At 51.8% G+C, this 21,328-nt stretch overlaps 2 protein-coding genes across 2 annotated transcripts in view; one reads left to right on the forward strand and one right to left on the reverse strand.

Annotated features, from left to right (window-relative positions):
• Window positions 1–32: 32 nt before the first annotated feature.
• Window positions 33–17,677, forward strand: PYGB (glycogen phosphorylase B). Its single transcript, XM_059467411.1, has 20 exons — window positions 33–312; window positions 2,400–2,501; window positions 4,341–4,419; window positions 5,350–5,453; window positions 7,387–7,518; window positions 9,489–9,600; window positions 9,960–10,042; window positions 10,941–11,084; window positions 11,419–11,511; window positions 11,623–11,769; window positions 11,887–12,050; window positions 12,318–12,432; window positions 13,509–13,610; window positions 13,719–13,866; window positions 14,384–14,442; window positions 15,134–15,275; window positions 15,590–15,797; window positions 16,107–16,241; window positions 16,352–16,418; window positions 16,652–17,677. Exons 1-20 carry the CDS (start codon window positions 70–72, stop codon window positions 16,802–16,804), a joined length of 2,532 nt encoding a protein of 843 aa, XP_059323394.1. The 5' UTR covers window positions 33–69; the 3' UTR covers window positions 16,805–17,677.
• A 507-nt stretch (window positions 17,678–18,184) lies between these two features.
• The window catches only part of ABHD12 (abhydrolase domain containing 12, lysophospholipase), a 35,189-nt gene continuing 32,045 nt past the window's right edge, over window positions 18,185–21,328 (reverse strand). The window contains exon 13 of the mRNA XM_059469249.1: window positions 18,185–20,124. Within this exon, the coding sequence (XP_059325232.1) occupies window positions 20,085–20,124 (40 nt within the window). The 3' untranslated portion in view covers window positions 18,185–20,084. The remainder of the gene's footprint in view (window positions 20,125–21,328) is intronic.

The following is a 21,328-nucleotide window of genomic DNA, read 5'->3' on the forward strand; positions in this document are numbered from 1 at the left end:
GGCGCAGGCGCGGCGGCCCCGGCCCTGCCCCAGCCCGGCTGCGGCGGAGGCAGCGGCGGAGGCAGCGGGATGGCGGCGCCGCTGAGCGATGGGGACCGTCGGAAGCAGATCAGCGTGCGGGGCATCGCGGGGCTGGGGGACGTGGCCGAGGTGCGCAAGAGCTTCAATCGCCACCTGCACTTCACCCTCGTCAAGGACCGCAACGTCGCCACCCCCCGCGATTACTACTTCGCGCTGGCGCACACGGTGCGCGACCACCTGGTGGGGCGCTGGATCCGCACCCAGCAGCACTACTACGAGCGGGACCCCAAGGTGAGCCCCGGCGGGACGAGGGACGGGGGAGGGCGGCTGTGCCTTCACCAAGGGTGTTTCCGTGTCTACCTGCCAGGTGTCACTGTGGGTGTGACCCCTGGAACTTGTCCCTTGCGTGCACCTGCCTGTAGGGCGCCTTGCCATGGCCGTGATTTCTTCCCTGCGGGCATCGTGACACCTGTATCCCTCACACACACCCCGCTGTTGCTGTGTGCCTTGTACACAGCTCAGCATGGCTGTGTCCCCATGAGCCTTGCCTCATCTGTGTCCCTCACGCACATCTTGCCATGCCTTTGTCCCCACAGATATCACCACAGCCATGTCCCTTGTGCAGTTTGCCGTGACTGTGTCTCCACAAACTCTTCTGCAGCCCTGTTCCACTGAACCTTGCTGCAGCACTGTCCCCCCTCGGACACCCTCATAACTGTGTCCCCCTGCACCTTGTCACAGCCACGTCCCACTCTGAGCAGGTCCTTGCTGCTGCCAGCTCCTCTGCAGGCTCCACCACAGTCATGTCCTGCACTCACACTGCTGCTGTGTGGTGTCCCCTGTGGGCATCATCACCTCCATGGCTCAGCACAGCTGTGTCCTGACTTCACTCCTGCAGAGCACACAGGCAGCTCAGCTTTGAGGCTGGAGAGGAGTTTCTTGCCTTGTGAAAGCCAGATAAGCTCTCCCAGGTCACCAAACCCAGGGGTTCACTTGCCAAGTCAGAACAGTGATGCTGGAGGTGTTGGGAGGTGCAAGACGTAATTCAGACTTAATCCTTTTGAATTAAGACCCAATCCAGCGCTTGACTGGAGAGCCACAGAGAGCAGGTGTGCACAGAGAAAGGCACATACCTTCCCAGGGTGCAGGCAGGCAGCCACCTCCCTGAGTCAGCTCTTTTCCCAAGATGATGAATATTGTCTTGACACAAGAAACAAAGTGCACTTTCACCACAGAATGGCTGCATGTGTACTGAGAATTACACTGATGCATGGGACTCTCCCTTTTGTCCCAACTCACACAAATGTGCCCTGATCTGTATTGCAGCACCAACAGAAGGGGTTGCACAGATCCCATAAAGGCTCAGAGGAGCCTGGAGTGAGTTTGCTTACTGTCCTCCACACTTAGATTTTCACTAGAAGTGTGCCTCTGTGGGAGACTGAAAGGAGCAGATCATTTGTGTGCAATGATTCCTGTCTTTCTGATGAGCCCTAGGGAACAGACTGACCCTTTCAGACTCCCAGCAGAGATGGCAGAGTGGGGAATGCTCTGTGGATCTTTCCCTGCTGCTTAGCAGGGGAAGATCCACACTACAGTGGAAAGAGAGTCACAGGAAAGCACAATTTGAAGTCAGGTAATTGCTCCGTTAAGAATTCTGGTTTATTTATAAAAATATCCATAGTGATGAATCTGAGTGAGGGCAAAAGTTTGCACAGCCTGCTTCTCATCCCACAAAGAGGCTTTCCTTAGCATTTGCAGCACATACACAACTCCTCTCAAACTTGGAAGGTCACTGCACAGTTGTGCCAGGAACCCTGCCACCTATGGGACAATTTACTTGTTCAACAGGGTGAAACAGGAGTGAAACTCACTCCTGTGTGGGGTGAGCAGGAGGACCCATGAGATGGGAGTGCTGGAAAATTCCTCCCAGGAAGGTGCTGGCCCTCAGCCCAGCCAGCCTGCAGGGGCAGGGGGCTTGCTCTGGCTTTTGGGAGACCGGATCAGCTCAGCCTAGGAAAACTTTAAAAGCCCAGCGTAAACATCACCTCAGCTGAGCCTGACAGTGTATAAATATATCATTCAGCATCCTAGATGATAATAGTTGCCCTGAGTTAATTAGGGAAACACTTAACAGGCAGCGAGATTTTTCTATAGAAGGCTGTTGGCAGGGAGATGCGTGGTGGAGGCTTGGCCGGCGTCCCGCTCGAAATTCTTCTGACAAACAACTCTGGTGCGTGGTGTTCAGGAGCAGGCGCCAAAAGCCAGTCTGGGAAGACATCCCTGCTCTGGGAAATGCTTGGGTCTGCTCTTGTTTTGAAGCAGCTTCAGTGGAAGCAAAGTGCTGTGCTGTGTGTAAGCGTCTCGCTTTGCCTCCCCAGCGCATTTACTACCTGTCCCTGGAGTTCTACATGGGCCGCACTCTGCAGAACACCATGGTGAACCTGGGCCTGCAGAATGCCTGTGATGAAGCCATTTACCAGGTAAAGTCTTGGGGATACCAGGGTCCCCCTGAGGCTAAACTTTTCCACACAAATGGCTGAGCATCTTTATTTCTCAGGGCTTTACCTGAGGAGGTTGTTATTTGGACTACACTAAATGAAGCTTGGCTCCATCTTAGTGTTTTTCATTCCCCAGAGAGGACAATGGGGGAGCCTTGGGGTTCCTTGGAGTTGGAGTACATTTTTCCAAACCACCATTGGAGTTGGAGTACATTTTCCAAACTACCCTGTAGTGAATGGGAGAACCCAAAAGTGCATACTGAAAACAACACCCAGTATCCTAAATGACATGAGAGTCACAGGCTGCAAAGAGCTTTCCATTAGTGGGAGAAATGATGGTTTATCACAGGAGATGTAGTGTAATGGGAGAAACTGGGACTTGAGCAGCAAAACACCAAATTGCAGTTCATACATTGAGGTACACAAGACACAGCAGCAGTGCTGGCAGATAGAAGTTAATTGGTGGGAAAGGAGAAAGGAGGGAAATCATTGCTGGAAATAAAATGTCCTCAGATGATTTCCATCTTGAAAAAAACACAGCTGGGTATCACCAAGGCAATCACTAATGTGAGGCCATTGTTACTTACTTATATGGTTATTTGCAGGCACCTCTGCAACAGCACAGTGACCTTTTCTGACTGAATGAGGTTTTTGGCTTTCTCACCCAAACCCTTTATTTCTCCCAGCTTCCCCTCTGATCCATGTTACACTTTGTAGCAGAAGTTGGGCAATTCACTGTCTCTCTACATGAGGTGCTACAGTTGCTGCTGGAACATCCTGGCATGCACTTTCACTGGCAAGAGACCGAAAGGGATTTCCAGGGAGGCACCTGTTTCCTCTCTGAGGAGGAAACAGAGAGAGAGCAGGCTGGCTTTTTTCAGGAACATCCTCTACATTCTTTTGCAAGACACTTTCCAAGTGCAGATTTGGCCCAACATGCCAAGGCTTCCCTTGCTGCAGCCTCCAGCCTGGGGAGTTCATCATGGCCCGTGGCCAGGTTGCTTCAAAGGTCTCACATCCAGCGTGGCTCTGTCACTGAGAGAATTTGTCTCTGTGTTTGTGTTCCCATCACTCTGTGCATGAGGCTTTCCCATCTTGTGGTTGCAGACCACTGAAGTGCTGGGAAAACAGTTTGGGGAGCAGCTGTACGGGCTTGACACCGTGCTGTCCCCCCTGGCACCAGGGTGAGCTGCTGCTGCTGCCCCCTGGACTCCTGGAGAGTCCTTGCTGCTGGCAGCCTCAGCCTTCATCTGGCAGGGGCCCCCAGACCATAGAACAAATGGCTCAAGAGATGCAGGCAACCACTTCCAGCCACAGACTGCAGCCAAGGAGCTCGGGGGCAGGATGTGGGAAGCACAGGGAGTGGTGGTGAATGCTGCAGTCACTGCTGCCAGCCTGGCCATGCCCTTCCTCAAGGACTCAGTGCACGAGCAGAGGGATGATCTCCCCTGCCCAGGCTTGGGGGTCCCTTGCACACTGGCTTGACCATTCCCCCCATACTGTCTCCAATGCCAAGTTTGGTCACAGGGCATCCTCACCTGAGGGGCTGCTAGGGCATGAGAGTTTTGTCTGAATTCTCTAAGGAAACCTTCTTCATGGGAAAGCAACATCTGGTGATGGGCTAAATTGTTTTCCAATCAGTTGGGCTGCCCAAGGACTAGGTGCTGATGAGATGCTTTGTGGGGAGGGAATCGGAGACCTTGTGGGTTTAATCTCCTTCAGTGTGGGTGGTTTTGGGATGTGTTTGTCCTCCTTGGAGAGCAGCTCAGGACACATGGGATTTGTTTGGTGACATGTTCTGCTGTGGTTCTTCTCCAATAGCTGGGTTTGGACTTGGAGGAGCTGGAAGAAATTGAAGAAGATGCTGGACTGGGAAATGGAGGCCTGGGCCGCCTGGCAGGTAATACAGGGCGAGGGGAGTTCCCTCCTCATGCAGAGTGCATGGGGACCAAGGGTGGTGTGGCTGTCACACCCTCACCACTGCCATCTGCCAGTGGGACCCTCCTGCCTGCTCCTGGCTGGCCAGAAACACCAGAGACAGCAGCCCAGAGCTGTAGGTGTGTGTTCTGCAGTGCAGCAGGCAGGGCTGTGGCTGGAAGAGGCTGTCTGGAGCCTTTCTCCTCACCTCCCTGAGAAATCTCTCACTTCCCAGAGGCACTCAACAGCTCTCACACAGGCAGATTGCTGGCTGCTATTTTGGTCTGCCTGTCCCATGGGACAGCTGGAGATGAGAGCTCCCCAGCACAGAGTAAATGCTGGGGCTGATCTTTACCAGAACTGCCTGGATTGAGGGCTGAAAGGGTTTCCTTTGGAAGCAATAATAGTTAAGGAGCTGGTGGTGCAGCAGGTCAGGGTCAGAAGCTCTGTTTTACTGGGCAGACAGGCTTAGAGGAAGGCAAATTTAGAAGAGCTCTCACTGCAACAAAGCTGGATTTGGGGTTTTGGTGATCTGTCCTTGTCACCAGCAATTTTGGGGGTTTGTGGTTGCTCAGAAGGACATGCACAGAGTCCTGCTGCCGACTGCCTCCTTGTCTCCCTTTTGCACATGGGTTTCCTCTGAGTAATAAACATTTCCAGCAGCACTGTTGTGGCAGCTCCTCATCTCCATGCACAGCACATGCAGCAAGCGAGGAGTGAGGTTCCTTGCAGAGTGCCCATGCTCTGCTCCTACAGCCTGTTTCCTTCACCCTTTTCAGCCTGTTTCCTTCACCCTTTGGGCCTGTTTCCTTCACCCTTTTCAGCCTGTTTCCTTCACCCTTTGGGCCTGTTTCCTTCACCCTTTTCAGCCTGTTTCCTTCACCCTTTGAGCCTGTTTCCTTCACCCTTTCAGCCTGTTTCCTGGACTCCATGGCCACGCTGGGGCTGGCAGCATACGGTTACGGCATCCGCTACGAGTTTGGGATCTTCAACCAGAAGATTGTCGATGGCTGGCAGGTACTTGGAAAACTCAGGTCCCTCTTTCTTGCTCTCTTTCATGCTGTGGACAAGGCCTGGATGTAAAAGGCACTGCAGTGCCTTGAGCTGCTCTTAAACTGGGCATTTGAGTCCATCACTGGGTGAGATGATGTGGGAGTTGAGCCCCAGGACATGGCTGAGACCAGAGGTTTGCCTGCCTGGGTCTCCACAGTGCAGCTGCAGCAGCCCCAGAGTGCCATCCAGCTTGGCTGTGAGTCAGCAAAGCAGTCAGACTAAAGATGGAGATGTGCCTAAGTACCTCAGGAAGGTGTCTGGCAAGGGATGTGTTTGATCATTATGGAATATAGGCAAGTGTCTGGTGTGATTGCTGCTCCTGTGGGTTCCCTGATCAGTGGCAGACAGGGATTAAACAGGAATTTTCCTGTAGCATTAGTGATCATGCTATTTTCCAGTGAAAATAGGCTAAAAAAACTGCCTCAGCTGGCAGTTTTCCTTAGTGTGTGTCTGGAAATGGTTTTCATTAGGAGACTCACCTTGCTTTGGAGTATAAAGTATCTTTTTCTCCATAAAATGCCACTCTGTAGGTCAGGGACCATGAGAGGTTTGAAAGTTGTTTTTTTCCTGCTTCTCCACAAAGAAGCTGCAATGCCAGGCCCCATAAATGGTAAAAACAGGGAGGAGAAAACTTCCCCTGTATTTGACTTCATGTTTCTTAAAAAAGAACAGGGGTGGTGGCATGCTGGGCTGTGGCCCTCCCCCTGCCTTGCCCCTCCTTGTCCCACTATCTCCCCCTTCCTTTAAGTCCCTCCCCTCACAGCAGAGAAATGCATGGAGGCACAAAACATCTCTGGATGCCTGGGTGGCTCTGATGGATTCACTTTGCTCCCAGTGCCACAGCTGTGAGCTGAGGGGAGAAACCCGCTCTGGCAGAGGGCACAGCAGTTAACAAGAGTTGGCTTACAGGGTGTGGACTGTGGCCAGGAGCATCTCCACGGGGTGCCACATCCCACATATTCCACAGTATCCACAGTCAAACTGGATGTGGAGGCCTGGAGACAGACTGATAGCAGTGGTCTGTGCAGTTTGCCATGGCTTAAACCTTAACAGAGATCCATAGAGGCTGATTTATTTATTTATACCAGCTGGGATGCATCATCCAAGCTTTGCAAAGCCCGGTGCGAAAAGTGCCAGTAGCTTGCTTTTAAAATTTTATAAGTTTAATAATAATAAAATGGTTATAAAAATAGTAATACAATTAGAGTAATAATAATTTGGACAAATTGAATTAGGACAATATGAGACAATAAAAACAAAGAGTTAGGGACATTCCGGGTACCTTTTTCTGGGCAGCACAAGCCTGAAAAAGGACCCACGTTAACAGAGGATTAACCCTTAAAAGCAACAGCCTGTTGCATATTCATACACCTCATCCATGATGCATAAATTCCATTCAAACACAGGATTCTGTCTGGTCAGTGTCAGCTTCTTCCTCTGAATCCTAACAGCGCCTTTGAGGCAGGAAGAAGTTGGTTTATTCTGATAATGGAGCAATAAATTCTTTTTCTCTGAAAGATTGAGGTGTCCTGTGGCTGCTATCTCACTGCAAGTCTTTTCTTTGAAAGAAGTATCTTACATAGCACAGTTTCTATTTTAACATTTTTTATAACCTAAAACTATATTTAACACAGTACTTAAGAGAATTAAAACAGCATTACTTCCTAACACAACACATATAATATTCATTTCAATATTTGCAAAAAGCCAATCATAAAATACATGCATTTTTCACACCCGGCTATCCTCTAGAGGCCTCTGCACATCCATTTTTAAAGCCAGCTTGCTGAAGCTTTACTTTTAAACCAGTCTCCCTGTGAGGAGCCACGTTCAGCCTTCTCGTGGAGCCACAAGCTCTCCTTGATCCAAGGCTCTCCTTGATCCCGTGTCCCTGCAGGTGGAGGAGGCTGACGACTGGCTGCGCTACGGGAACCCGTGGGAGAAGGCTCGCCCCGAGTACATGCTGCCCGTGCACTTCTACGGCCGCGTGGAGCACACTGCCGACGGCGTGAAGTGGATCGACACCCAGGTACCACCGTCAGTCTCCCCCTGCTGGGCTGGGGAAGGCAGACAGGGTCACCCTGGGGCTGCCTGAGGTCTTCAGGCTCTGCTTCCCTCCCAGACTGGCCAAACTTCAGCTTCCCAAGGTGACTTGGGAGCCTATGGGGTTGGAGGAGATAAAAGCTTTTGTTGAATTGTTACAGCAGGATTTGAGATAAAAGAGACATCTGTTGATCTCCAGGGCAAAGCTGCACAGTCTTACATGGATTTATGCTGGAGGAGAATTGTAGGCTTCTTCCATGCTGTTGGCCATTCACACTCTGTGGATTTTCAGCTGGTTCTGATGCTGCTGCTGTGCAGAGGCATGGAACAATGCCATGGGTGTTTAACTCTTGTTGTGAGAGCAAGTTCCTCTTCCCCAGAGCAGCCCAATGGGCAGGGTGCTGTCCGGGGAGGCTGAAGGTGTGGGTTCCAGTCTCCAGTATGCCTGGAGGCCTTGTTTTGTGGCATCATGGAGCACCAACCCTCCTTCAGCCTGTCCCACAGTTGAGGACATAATGCTGTACTTCAGGGGCTCATGCTTGTTCAGGCTGCTGCATCATAGGTGCATCCCCATTTTGCTGCTAACAAAGACATAGGTGAATCTAAGATGCTTCAGCCTCTCCTCTGTAAGCACTGCTCAGGGTGGAGGAAGGAAGGACAATGAATTTCTCTGTGATTCAGGGGGATGACCTAGCTTTGTTCCCATAATGTTCAGCGGTCTCTCAGCCCAATGAACCAGCTCAGTTAACCAAGGAGCTCACAGCCACAGAGCTCAGCCCTTCTCTTCAGCACCAAGAGCTGAAGCTCAGTTACAGAGTCACCTGGGCCTGCTCAGAGGACAAATAAACCATTTTATCTCTGGTTGTCAGAGGCTGTGAAGTGACCCAGGTGATTGCCATGTTAACAGTGCAAGGATTCAACACCAGAGCTCCAGCACAGGGAATATCTTGGGAGCACTGTGCCAGAGCTCTCTGGGCCCCAGGTGTAGCAGGCGTCCATCTGGGGACCAAGTGTCATTGCATTTCAACATGTCTCTCTTCTGATCCTGCTGCTAGTCTGGGGTTTCAGGGATCCCAAACACTGCTTCCTACAAGGAGGTGACTTTTCAGATAGTGCTGCTAAAGGAACAAGTTGGAAAGGTTCAAAAAAGCCAAAGATGCAGCCTCCAAATATAGCATAGCTGAGTTCATGTGCTGTGTGCCCCAGTCAGTGCCCGGGCAGGCTCCCTGCCTGCTTCCATGTTCAGAGCTGCTAACAGCAGCTTGGAGAGCCTGAGCTCCTGCTGGTTGTCCCCAGAGGGGAGCTGTTGCCCATGCCAGCACAAGGAGGCTGCTCATGACCCACATGCTGACCTGCCCAGGTTTTCCCTGCTGTGTGAACTGGGAGGTCCAGGGTTACTCCCTGTAGCCTCCTGAGGCTTAAGCATCATCTGCAAACTGCACAAGGAGATTCACACTCATGTTCAGTTCAGGTGCTGGAGATCTCAGTGGAGTTATCCAGGCAGGTTCAAAAAACCCTGAATATTGGGTGGATGGCTCTGGAAATGGTGCTGCAGTTATAGGGTTTGGTCCTGGCAGGTTGCAGAAGGGTAATGGGCAGGATTCAGGCTGTGGAGTTAATCCCAGATGGAAACACAGAAGTCCAAACTGCCCTGGCTTTTCCCCAGCACAGACAGAATCCCTGTGGGCAGCTGAGGGTGCTTTCAGTGCTCTGATAGGTACCCCAGTTAATACAGGAAGGTCAGCAGGTTTCTTGTTTCAGTAGAGCTCCAGACAGCTCTGGTTCTCCTATGAATGCTTCCCATTAGGTGGTGGAAGTGCCCATGATAGAGGTGAGATTCCTTCCACAGCCAGGACTTGTCTTTGTCCTCTGGATTCTTTTTGCAGAGGTTTCAGCCACTGTCCCACATTCTCCAGGTCACTGTGCTGTAACCAGGGGGGACACTGTCCTTTTCAGGTTGTCCTTGCCATGCCTTACGACACCCCAGTGCCTGGATACAAGAACAACACTGTGAACACCATGAGGCTCTGGTCTGCCAAGGCTCCAAACGACTTCAACCTCCAGGAGTGTAAGTGCTGTCCCTCCAGTGCCTCTCCTCTGGCCAGGTGGGACACAGCTGTGCCTTTGTGCATGGTGCAGCACTTCACATCTGCCCTGCTTTGTGTTTATTCCATCCATTTGTATTGTCTCCAAACCACAGCACTGTGTGCACATCCATGGATCACACTACTCCCAGACACCCACCCATCTCCTCCTGCCACTCCAGTGCCTTTCACACATGTACATTCCCATCCTGTTCCATTAGTACCAGCCTGAATATTCCTGTTACAAAACCTCTCTGCAAGAGAAGATGGAAAAGTGTGGTGTCAGGGATCTGCCTGAATCCCTCCAGCTGCTGCAGTGCTGTGTGTGTTTCTCTCCCTGCAGTCAATATGGGTGACTACATCGAGGCAGTGTTGGACAGAAACCTGGCAGAGAACATATCCAGAGTCCTGTACCCCAATGATAACGTGAGTGACCTGCTTGCCTCTCTTCCCTGTTGCTCAGAATCATCCTTCCTGCAGTTGTGTCTCCTTGTTTGCCAACACTGGAAGGTCGTGAGCATCTGATGCTTGTTGCTTTGCTTTAATACAGTAGGTTGTCCCTGTAATACAGTATAGGTTGTCCCTATAATTCCCAGTGAACAGGAATGGCTCTGCTGGCTCCAGAGGGCTGATTGGCAGCCAAGAGTCTGGCCCATAAGGTGTAGCTGCTCTGTTCCATACTGTATGGAGAGGAAGACATTACTCCTTCAACTTTAAGGCACAGTTTACACAGAGGGGACTCATTTCCATCCCCAGTTCAAGGGATTTCTTACTGCAAGTGCTGTCCCAGGCTAAGCACTCACTGGGCTCTGGGTCCAAAAGGGAAGAGCCCTCATATCCAGCCATGGATTGGCATCTGTTCTGGAAAGTGCAAATCCCCTGCACTTTTCCCCACACCCTATCAAACCTGCTGGTATTTTAAAACAGACCAGCAGAAAGCACAGTGTGTGTGTGTGAGGCAGCTGCTGTGTCCAGAGACACTCCTGGCTGTTGCAGAAAGCCCAAAATCCTTCGCCAAAAAACCCTGCAAAGGATTTTGCCACGAGGGAGGGATCTGTGCTGGCTCTGTGGGAGTAGCATGGATGGGGCAGGCTGTCTCTCTCTGGAAGCAGCTGTTTGGGATGCCAAGCCCCTTTGTGAGTCCCTACAGCTGCTGTCCACATCAGAGACATTTGAGAAACATCCACATTTGCTCTGGTGAGGAGCCAGACGTGTGAAGCCTGTTGGGAAGCCCCTGAGGGTGGAGAGGAGAATCTCCAGGGCTTTGGCTGCCAGGTGGGGATGGCAGCTGCAGCTCCAATGCATGTGCTGCCCCCTCTTGCAGTTCTTTGAAGGCAAGGAGCTGCGGCTGAAGCAGGAGTACTTTGTGGTGGCTGCCACCCTCCAGGACATCATCCGCCGCTTCAAGTCCTCCAAGTTCGGCTGCCGAGACCCTGTGAGAACGTGCTTTGAAACCTTCCCAGACAAGGTGAGGCTGTGGGCAGAGGCACTGGGGAAATTTCAGCCAGACCTGCCTCTCTTGAGAGAGAGCAGGAAGCTCAGGACTAAATGGGGCATTTACACAAACACCCTGGCAAGTTGGGTTGTAAAACAGATGATCTCCGGGCCTGTTTTCCCAGGGAAAAAATTGTAATTTGGAGCAAAACTTGAAAAGTTTGAATAGCTCCATTACTGAGAGGTCTGTTTCTGGGTTGTGAGTCATAAGAAGAGCCTTGGGGCTGACCCTTAGCCAACCCCATGCATGCAGGGCACTGTCACAGTCTGACACTGCCAGAACTGAGATCAGCAAGTCTGTGTTGCAGGTGGCTATTCAGCTCAATGACACCCACCCTGCCCTGTCCATACCAGAGCTCATGCGAATCCTGGTGGATGTGGAGAAGGTGGACTGGGACAAGGTGAGCATTGCTGAGAGGACCGTGCTGAACCTCACAGGGGAAGGAGCTGTGGGATTTCCTTTTCCTGCCTGGCCTGGGTGCACGTGCACTAACCTGCTGTCTGTGATGCAGGCCTGGGAGATCACAAAGAGGACGTGTGCCTACACCAACCACACTGTGCTGCCCGAAGCCCTGGAGCGCTGGCCGGTCTCCATGTTTGAGAAGCTGCTGCCGCGGCACCTGGAGATCATTTACGCCCTCAACCAAATGCACCTGGATGTAAGGGACCGGCGCCAGGCTGCGGGGACTCTGGGGACCTTGGTGTGACCACCGTGAGGATGGGAGTGCTCCCAGGTGCTGTGGCCGTGTCACTCATGTCCCTGTCCCTGCCTGCAGCGCGTGGCAGCTCTGTACCCGGGGGACATCGACCGCCTGCGCAGGATGTCGGTGATCGAGGAGGGCGACTGCAAGAGGATCAACATGGCGCACCTCTGCGTCATCGGCTCGCACGCCGTCAACGGCGTGGCCCGCATCCACTCCGACATCGTGAAGAACTCGGTGTGAGTTGGAACACAGCCAGGGGTGGGCTCCCTCCCCTCCCTGGGCTTTGCCTGCCAGCTGGGAAGGGTTAGCTGGGGCAGCTGGGTGTCCAGCTCTGCTTTGGATGTCTCCTTTGGAGCGGGTGAAACTCCTGGCAGTACGGCTGAGGAAGGGGGTGAGAGGCAGCAAAGAGTGATGGAGCCTGCCCTGAGTCAGGAGCACACACTGGGGGGGGCTCACTGCAGCTCGGGTGGTGATGGGTGGCTCAGAGCTCCGTGGTGTTCCAGGTTCAAGGATTTCTATGAGCTGGAGCCAGAAAAGTTTCAGAACAAGACCAATGGGATCACGCCGAGGCGCTGGCTCCTGCTGTGCAACCCAGGACTGGCGGACATTATTGCTGAGGTGAGTGGTGATCGTGGGAAGTGAGGAGCTCAGTGTCATCCCTTTGGTCACCTCTTCCTGTGGTCTGGTCAGCCCTGAAGGTGACTGTGGTGGTCCCAGGAGAGGGAAGAGATGAGAATCTTGACTCCATGTTCCAGAAGGTTGATTTATTATTTTATGATATATATTATATTAAAGAAAATTATATACTAAAACTATACTAAAGAATAGAAGAAAGGATTTCATCAGAAGGCTTGAAAGGAATAGAAAGGAATGATAATAAAATCTTGTGACTGCTCACAGCCTCAACAAAGGTGGCTGTCGTTGGTCATCAAGTAAAAAACAACTCACATGAGATCAAATGCACCTGTTGCATTCCAGAGCAGCAGATAATTATTGGTTTTCTTTTCCTGTGAGGCTTCTCAGGAGAAAAACCCTAGCAAAAGTATTTTTCAGAAAATATGTCCATGGCGGCTCTGTGGGGACAGCCTGGGAGGACAATGCTGTGGCACCTGTAGGTGTGAGATTGGCTGGGCTCTAAAGTTGATGATGAAAAGTTGGCCAAAAAAAGCTGCAGAAATCTAAATCTGGTCCCTGCCCTTGTGTGGACTGCACACAGGCACAACCATAGGGTGTCTGGACAAGTGTTCAGCCTCATAGGCACAAAGGAGCTCCTCCCATGGAGGCCCAGCTCCAGTTCTGTCCCTTGTATTTCCCAGGCCCTTGAGGGCAGCTTTTTACATCACACTGCAACCTGCCATGACTGAATATCATCCTGTAGTTAAATGAATCTTCATGTCCTGCCCATTGGTTTCTCCAGCTGCCAGGAGGCCATGGCACATGTGCACACATCTCCCTTTTCTTGAGAAAGGGGGGCTTGTCTGAATTTTTGCAAGTGCCCTGTTTCCATTGGGCTTCTTTGTGATGCAGAGAAATAATCTCATAATAAAAAACTGTGCCTCTTTCCCTATGTGCCCCTTTTCCAATGTGGCACACTGCCTCTTCCAGTTCCCAAGGGGACTGTGGCACCTCTGCTGGGAAGGGGCAGTTGAGGACTGGGTGAAGTCTCTCATGACATTCCTGATTTGTTGTTTTAGAAAATTGGGGAAGGCTTCATCACAGATCTGAGCCAGCTGAAGAAGCTCCTGGAGTTCATAGATAATGAGACTTTTATCAGGGATGTGGCAAAAGTCAAGCAGGTAATGTGCCCTGGGGGAAGAACATCCAGGAACATCCCAGCAGCAAGTGCTCACTTCTGATGCAAGCCCTGCCAACTCATGCCTGTTCCTCAAATATTTTTCTGCCAGGAGAACAAGCTGAAGTTTGCAGCCTACCTGGAGGAGCACTACAAGGTGAAGATCAACCCAATGTCCATGTTTGATGTCCAGGTGAAGCGAATCCATGAGTACAAGCGGCAGCTGCTGAACTGCCTGCACGCCATCACCCTCTACAACCGTAAGTCCCCTGGCCTCTCACTGCCAGGGCTTCCCTCCAGGAGGGAAGGCAGAGTGGCTGAAGGCTCATACAGAGCTCTGGGGAAAAGCTCACAGCCCAAATCTCCAGCCCAGGTAGCCTCCACACCTGTTCTGCAGCTGTCAAGAGTGACCTGGTGCAAGTTAAGGCCCCATTTCCCATTGTATACTTGGGGCCCCTGCCCATTCCCAAAGGGAGGCAAGTCATTGGAGTCAAGTCTGCATTGTTCTGCCTTGAGGAGTTCTCCAAGGATCTGAATCCCCAAGGATTCTGTGGCTGTTTTTTGCCCACCACAGCTCCAGCAGATGTCTGGTTGGGCTCAGGGTCCTGCAAGGTCCTTGTGACATGGGCTGAGATCCAAGCCTGCCTCTGATCAGGCACTAAACTCTGCCCAGCTTATCTTCAGTTCTGAAGATTTTTAATTTTTTGGGTTTATTTAGGATCAAATTTGAGCTTTCAAATTTGAAACAATTTTGAAGAAAGATCCCTGCTCTTTCAGGCATCAGATGTAATCCATCCAAATCCTTTGTGCCCAGGACCATTATGATTGGAGGAAAGGTAACCTGCATTCCAGACTCCGTACATGCGTGGCTGGGGGGTGGATGGGGAAGGTACTGTCCCCTTTCTGTGGCTTTGCTGGGCCTGCTGTGGATTAGCCAGCAGCAGGGACACCTCCATGAACTAACTGGACTGAGCAAGGCTCCATCACTATTACCCAATAAGGTGTTTTACCTAATTCATGATTTAGAGAGGGAGGATTTAGGGAGAATTAGAATTGTTCAGGCTCTGGGGAGACTTTATTGTAGCCTTGAAGTGCTTGAAGTGGGCCTTTTAAGAAAGATGGGGAAAAATGTTTTAGCAGGACCTGTTGTGCTAGGACAAGGGATAGTGGTTTTAAATTGAAGAAGAGTTAATTTAGATTAGATCTAAGGTGGAAATTTTTTCAGTCAGTGTGGTGACCCACTGGAACAGGTTGCCCTGAGGTGATACATGCTCCATCTCTGGAAACATTCAAGATAAGTTGGATGGGGCTCTCAGCAACCTGGTCTAGTTGAAGATGTCCCTGCTTATTGCAGGGGGGTTGGACTAGATATCTTTCCAAGGTCCTTTCCAACCCAAACCATGCTGTGATTCCATGTGACCAGCAGAAGTCAGGCTCAGACTCGCTGCAGTGAGAACCCCACACTGTCATCTCTTATGCTCTCCCTTCCTTAAAAGCCTTCCCCATTTCTGGACTGCTCTTCTTCAGGCAGCCCCTGGCTACCACATGGCCAAGATGATCATCAAACTCATCACATCCATTGGTGAGGTCATCAACAACGACCCCTATGTGGGGGACAAGCTCAAGGTCATCTTCCTGGAGAACTACCGGGTGTCCTTGGCTGAGAAGGGTATGTCTGGTCTTCTGTAAGCGCCTGTCACAAGTTGGGCACGTCCCAGCTGGGCCCAGGAACGGGCTGGCCTGAGAGGCAGTTGTGGCAGGACACCTGGCTGTCCCTTAGGAAGAGCCTGAAGGCTCCACACAGGGCAGGAAGCCAGCTTCATTCATGCAGGAGTGGCAGCAGCTGCTTGGGATCATGGCAAAGCTGAGCCTGGCCCCAGAGTTGTGCTGTTTGGGCTGAGGGCGAGGTCAGAAGGGCCAGTCCTGGTTGTGGGGAGCTGCGATGTGCCAAGGATTAACTCCCACTTCTCTTGCACCTGGCAGTGATCCCAGCAGCGGATCTCTCCCAGCAGATCTCCACAGCTGGCACAGAGGCCTCGGGCACTGGCAACATGAAGTTCATGGTGAACGGGGCCCTCACCATCGGGACCATGGACGGGGCCAACGTGGAGATGGCTGAGGAGGCGGGCGAAGAAAATCTCTTCATATTTGGCATGAGGGTGGAGGACGTGGAGGCCCTGGATCGGAAAGGGTTGGTGAACGCCAGGGCTTGTCAGATGGGCTCAGCTCTGATGGGGAGAGCCATGTTCTCTGGGAGGGACACTTTCTTCTCTGGGCAGCTCTGGAGCAGGGGGCTAGAGGCAGTCTTTGCCTTGGGCTGCAAGGATTCAGCAGTGGGACATGGTATGAGGTATCAGACACTGCTGCTGGTGTGAGCCACGAGCAGGGTGCTCTGATGGGCACAGGCCCTCATTCAGGAGCTGTCCCACCTCCCTGCCTGCCCTCCCTGCCCCAACACAGGGAGGAGCAGCAGTGCCTGAGGCTGTCTCTGCTGGCACAGGTACAACGCCCGCGAGTTCTACGAGCGCCTGCCCGAGCTGCGCCAGGCCATCGACCAGATCACCAGCGGCTTCTTCTCCCCTCGGGACCCCGGCTGCTTCAAGGATGTGGTGAACATGCTCATGTACCACGACAGGTGAGTCCTGGGAGCATCCCTGTGCAGGGGGGCACTGCCTGCTCATGGAAGGGAAGGTGTCTGTCCTGCCCAGAAGGCAAACCCCAGCCAGACTGTGCTTTGGGTTTCAGGTTTAAGGTGTTTGCAGACTATGAGGCCTACATTAAGTGCCAAGGGCAAGTGGACCAGCTGTTCATGGTAAGGTTTGCCCACTGCTGAGTGGGAACACTGAGGATAACTGGGATGAGTGTGCTCCAGTGGAGTCTTTCTCATGGACACTGCAGCATGTGGGTGCCCTGGGGCAGGGTGAGGCAGATTTGGCTGCTTCAGCCAAATCTGGGGTTTTAAACCAGCCAGTGCCCTGAAAGCCTGCAAGCCAGGACAGAGCTGGGTGAGCAGCTGAGTATTGACACTGCCTCTCTTCTTGCCAGGATCCCCGTGAATGGACGAGGAAAGTGATCAGGAACATTGCGTGCTCGGGCAAGTTCTCCAGTGACAGAACCATCACGGAGTATGCCCGTGAGATCTGGGGGGTGGAGCCTTCTGCCACAGCCATCCCCCCGCCCAACCTGCCCCGAAACTGATGTGAGCACCAAGGGAAGGAAGGAGGGATGTGCTCCCATCGCAGGAGTCCTCACCTGCATTTCACCATCAGTCAGATGGGCTCAGCTCTGCAGAAACAAGGCCTTTCCCTCAGAGGGATAGAAGATGCTCTGAGGAGGAGCCCTGACCAAGGAACAAGAGCTGGAGGGCAGGAGAAAGGACCTTGTGTTTGCACCTACCTAGCCTGCCTGCACGTGCTGCATAGTGCTTTTAGTGAGATGGCCATGGATAAGTCTTCCACAGCTGTGCTCCATGCTTAACAAGGGCTTTCCAAGTAAACCTTCCCCTGCCCCTGTGTGCAAGGGCCTGGCCTCCTTGACCCTGCCCCACAAGTAGGACTAGCCAACACAGAGTGTCTTTCTCCTGCAGGGTCTGCCAGGCCCAAAGCTGGGGGAGGCAGAGGCCAAACCCTGCCCATCCCCTTCCCCAGTATCACCTAAAGAAGGGGGGCTGGCTGTTAAAGCTGCTGGCCCCAGGGCAGGCACCAACACTGTGCCATAAGCAGGAGAGCCTCGGATCAGCCACTTCCTTGCCACAGACCTTACTGTAGTCTCCTCCCACACCTCTTCCCTAACTAAAGGCCCAGTAACCAAGCCACTCCAGGGATTTTTAGCCTCCATCTCTGCACAGGGAGGGCTGTACCTGCTGGCTCTTGGCTCTGCAGATACAGCTCTGTGTGTGTGCTGCTTAGGGGGTGAACATGGATCACAGCCCTGGCACTCTTCCTTAGCAGGGTCATGCTGCTCCACATGTCCCTCCCAGTGCTGGGGTCACACTTTAACACCCATAGTGCTGTGTAGTGCACCAGTACTGCCCTGTTTGACACCAACTCATTAAAACAACCCAAACACCTGCTGGTTTGACTTCAGACTCATGACTACTCCACCCCTTTGGGTTCAGGTTGCAACAAGTTCAGGCCACAATGCCTGAACAATGCCAAGTTCAGGTCACAGCAATCACTGCTGTCCTTGCCCAGCTGTGGCTTTGTGGTTTGTAGTCCCTTGCAGCTGACAGGGTGCTGGCCCCACCATGGGGGGACAACGTGCCCATGACAGCTGACTCCATGCACTGGGGTGGGGGTTTGTGTTGGGTTTGCCCTGCAAATGGCACACAGGGCTCCTGAGCCAGAAGTCACACAAGCAATTCCCATCTCCCCCATTCCCAGGGGAGAAGCATTGCCTCAGCTGCAGCCAAAATAAAGGCACAGACCCTCTGGGCTCCAGATGAGCTCCTCTAGAGCTGACAGCAGCCACAAAGATTTGCCCATTCCCAGCTGCACAGCCCTACTGCAGCCCAGCCCCACACCCAGCTGACCTGCTCAGCATGGAGAAAACGTCCCAAAAACTGCCAGGTAAGACTGGTAAAGCTAAAGTGATCAGCAGTCAATGCCTTTATTAAAACTACACCACTTTTAGATAAACATTTCAGTTCAAATTTCCAAGCACATCACTGGGCTGCCAACAGGAATGGTGGTGCTGGGACCACCCAGAGCAGCAGCTCTCGTGCTGGACTCCCAGCTCTGTCCCAGCAGGAGGAAGGCAGCCAGCCAGGCCCCACTCAGGCTGCACTTTGCCCCAAGCCAGCTGCCAGCAGCAGCACTGACTGGAATGTGTGTTACTCTCCAGAGCCAGGTAAGTGTTTCTCATCTGTCAGTGTGATAAATCAAGGTTGCTGCACTTGTATTGTAGTGGCACAGCTACTTCATGAGTATCAGGGTCAGAAACCTCGGGGACAACTGCACTAATGGCAGAAGAATCTTGGTACAAGAACAAGCTACTGTCTCTTTTGCAGCTAGGATGAGCCTGCAGCTATAACTCTGATGCATGCTGAGCAGTTTATTACTATGCTGTACACCCCTGACCGGATCCTTGGGGCAGCACAATTCCCTTTGAGCACTAGTGACTAAACCTACAGCACCTGGAACTGTCTGTGTGGACTGACAAGGGGCAGGACCCCAGCAAGGCAGTGTCACTGACTCCTCTTTCAGTGGCATAAACCAGTCCCACTTCTAGCCCCAAGCAGGGCAAGGACACCCCCAGCACCTCTTCCTGTGGGAAAGGCTCATTTCCACTTCTGCCTCCTGAACAATGGCTGTCGGAGGGGCTAAGATGTGCTACTGGAAGTGCACAGAAGGCGGGGGGGAGAGATGGGGAATGGCACCCCAGACTTATTTGTGCATCAAAAACTGTATCACTGCCTGCTTTTAACTACAGTGGAACAGCACTGCCACCAGGAACAGGAAAACCTGACCCAAGGAGTTAAAAAGTAGTTGAGGAAAAAAAACAGCTTGACCTTCTCACCTAAAAGCAGCACATGGCTGTCTGGGTTTGAACAGGGGTAATGGAAGACATCCATTCCAGCAGCCTGGGCACACACTGTCCATGGAAGAGGAGATCAAGGAAAAAGTAATCTCACAGTTTCTGGCTTAAACGCCCACATCTGCAGTTTATATACATGTGTCATTCCAATCCTAATAGGAATACTTGTGAAGAAGGGGAGGAGCTCCACAGAGAATAGCAGGGATGAGAGCAAAAAATAATGTTCAGAAGGAAAAAGGTGGAGAAAGATAAAAGGGCACTAGCCTTGCCCATTACATAGATGTTTCAAAAGGAAGAACAAAAAAAAAAAAAATCTTTCATTTTATTTCCAAATCTGTGCAATTACCCCAACACTCGCAGCACATTGTGACTGAAGAGCTAAATAAAAATACCTCTCACTACCTGGATCCTCCATGTATTTGCAATTACAGCCACTGATCAAAGAGGAAAGGCAAAACATGTATTTTCTAGAAAGAGAACACCTCAAACTCAAGCAAGACACCTGTGGTAAGGAGATGTGCCAAAAGCCATTTGTCTACAAATGTATCTCTACATGATCCAAAAACAGCAGCAAGTGTTTAAAAATGAAAGGAACATCCTTGGTCATGACACAGTGTCCTAGGAACATCTGTCCTCAGCGGTACCACGAGGGATGGGCGAGGCTTTGCTGTGATTACATTTTTCATGGTTTGGTACTGGCTCCTGGGCTGTCGCCACCCCTCTGTCCAAGTCCAAAAAGAAGCCAAGAACTTCTTCCTTTTGCTGTCACAGATGCTGACGCCAGAAGCTGGAGTTGCCAAGGGTACACATCAGGACTGGAACGGGAATCCCTGACCTCCTCTAGTGCCAGGGATGGAAGAATGGCAGACTGACCCACAGGGAGCGGGGAGGAAAAAGAGAGAGGAAGGAAATGAAAATCTCTGTGCTGACAAGCAGACAGTCTTCAGTGATGATGCTCATGTTCAGATTTTCCCAGGAATTCCCTAGAAAAGGAAATGACAAAGCAGTGACTCTCCTATACTCTGGTGTGTGCTACAGCCTGCAGGTCTTCCCATTCCCCTGGCAAGCACTCAGCATTTGCAGCTACAGGGAACAGCACTGAGCTCTGCTCTCACACCATCAGAGGCTCCCACTGAAAGAGCCAAACTGAAGCAACCACTCTGCAAACAGCCTCTCCACAGCATCCAGCTCACAGCAGAGATGAGCCAGAAAGTGCTCCCAGATTTCTGTGGCTCCCCTTCCCAAAACCTGCTTTGCAGGGATGTGGAGAGCTCTGACTCCTGTGCTAAGCCAGCCCCGGTGTAGCAGGCACAGGGTCTGCAAGGCCTCCCTGGCAGTAATGTGCCTAAGATAAGAAATGCCTAGTCATGATGACTAGAGCTAACAAGCCCTCTCCTGCCCTCAGACCCTTGTTATCTCTCTGTAAGACAATAAGTCACTTTCACCTCCACCCTTACTAGTAGGGTGTTTCCCAAAATTCCTGTACCCTATATAAACCCCTACTTCTGCCCAGTTCAGGGCAAGAGCTGTCTCTGAGACCCTTGGCAGAAGCTGCCAATAAAGACATCTCTGCAGAACCTCATACAGTGATTTTCCTCTCTCTCCCTGCATCTGCTGCTGAGGCACTTGGCAAGCAAACAGCTGAAAATCACCAAAGAGCTGATCTCACTAAGATTACCTCTGGGCTCTAGAGCCTGCCTAAGGGGCCCAGACATGTAGGGGGACACAGTATGGGTAAATGAAGGTGGTATAGAATGTAATCTTATCTCCCAAAGAGGTGCAGCTGGACCAATTACTAAAGATTAGGAGCAGGCCTGATCTTAACAAGCCACACCTGTAGCCAATAAGCACAGTGGTATAAATAAGAACAGTGGTATAAAAGAGTGGATTGGTGGAATATGGAGTCAGATGGTTATTGCAGGGACCAGGAACAGTCAGTGCTCAGAGGAACTGCCTACAAGAAGCATTGGGGAGGTACGAAACTCTGGTGACATGGAATCCTTGCACCATAATGATAATAGAACACTTGATATATAAGACAACACAGACAGGTTGTGCTTAACTAAACTTTGCAGTCTGGGACACCCACAGCACTTATTTTTGGGGAGATCCCAAAAACCCCAGAGCCACATCAGCCTGGTATGTCCCCCTCTGTGGAGAGCACAGGGTGCCCGGCCCGGCCCCGGG

This window comes from Ammospiza nelsoni, chromosome 3, assembly GCF_027579445.1.
Source record: "Ammospiza nelsoni isolate bAmmNel1 chromosome 3, bAmmNel1.pri, whole genome shotgun sequence".
In the NCBI taxonomy this organism is placed as follows: Eukaryota; Metazoa; Chordata; class Aves; order Passeriformes; family Passerellidae; genus Ammospiza; species Ammospiza nelsoni.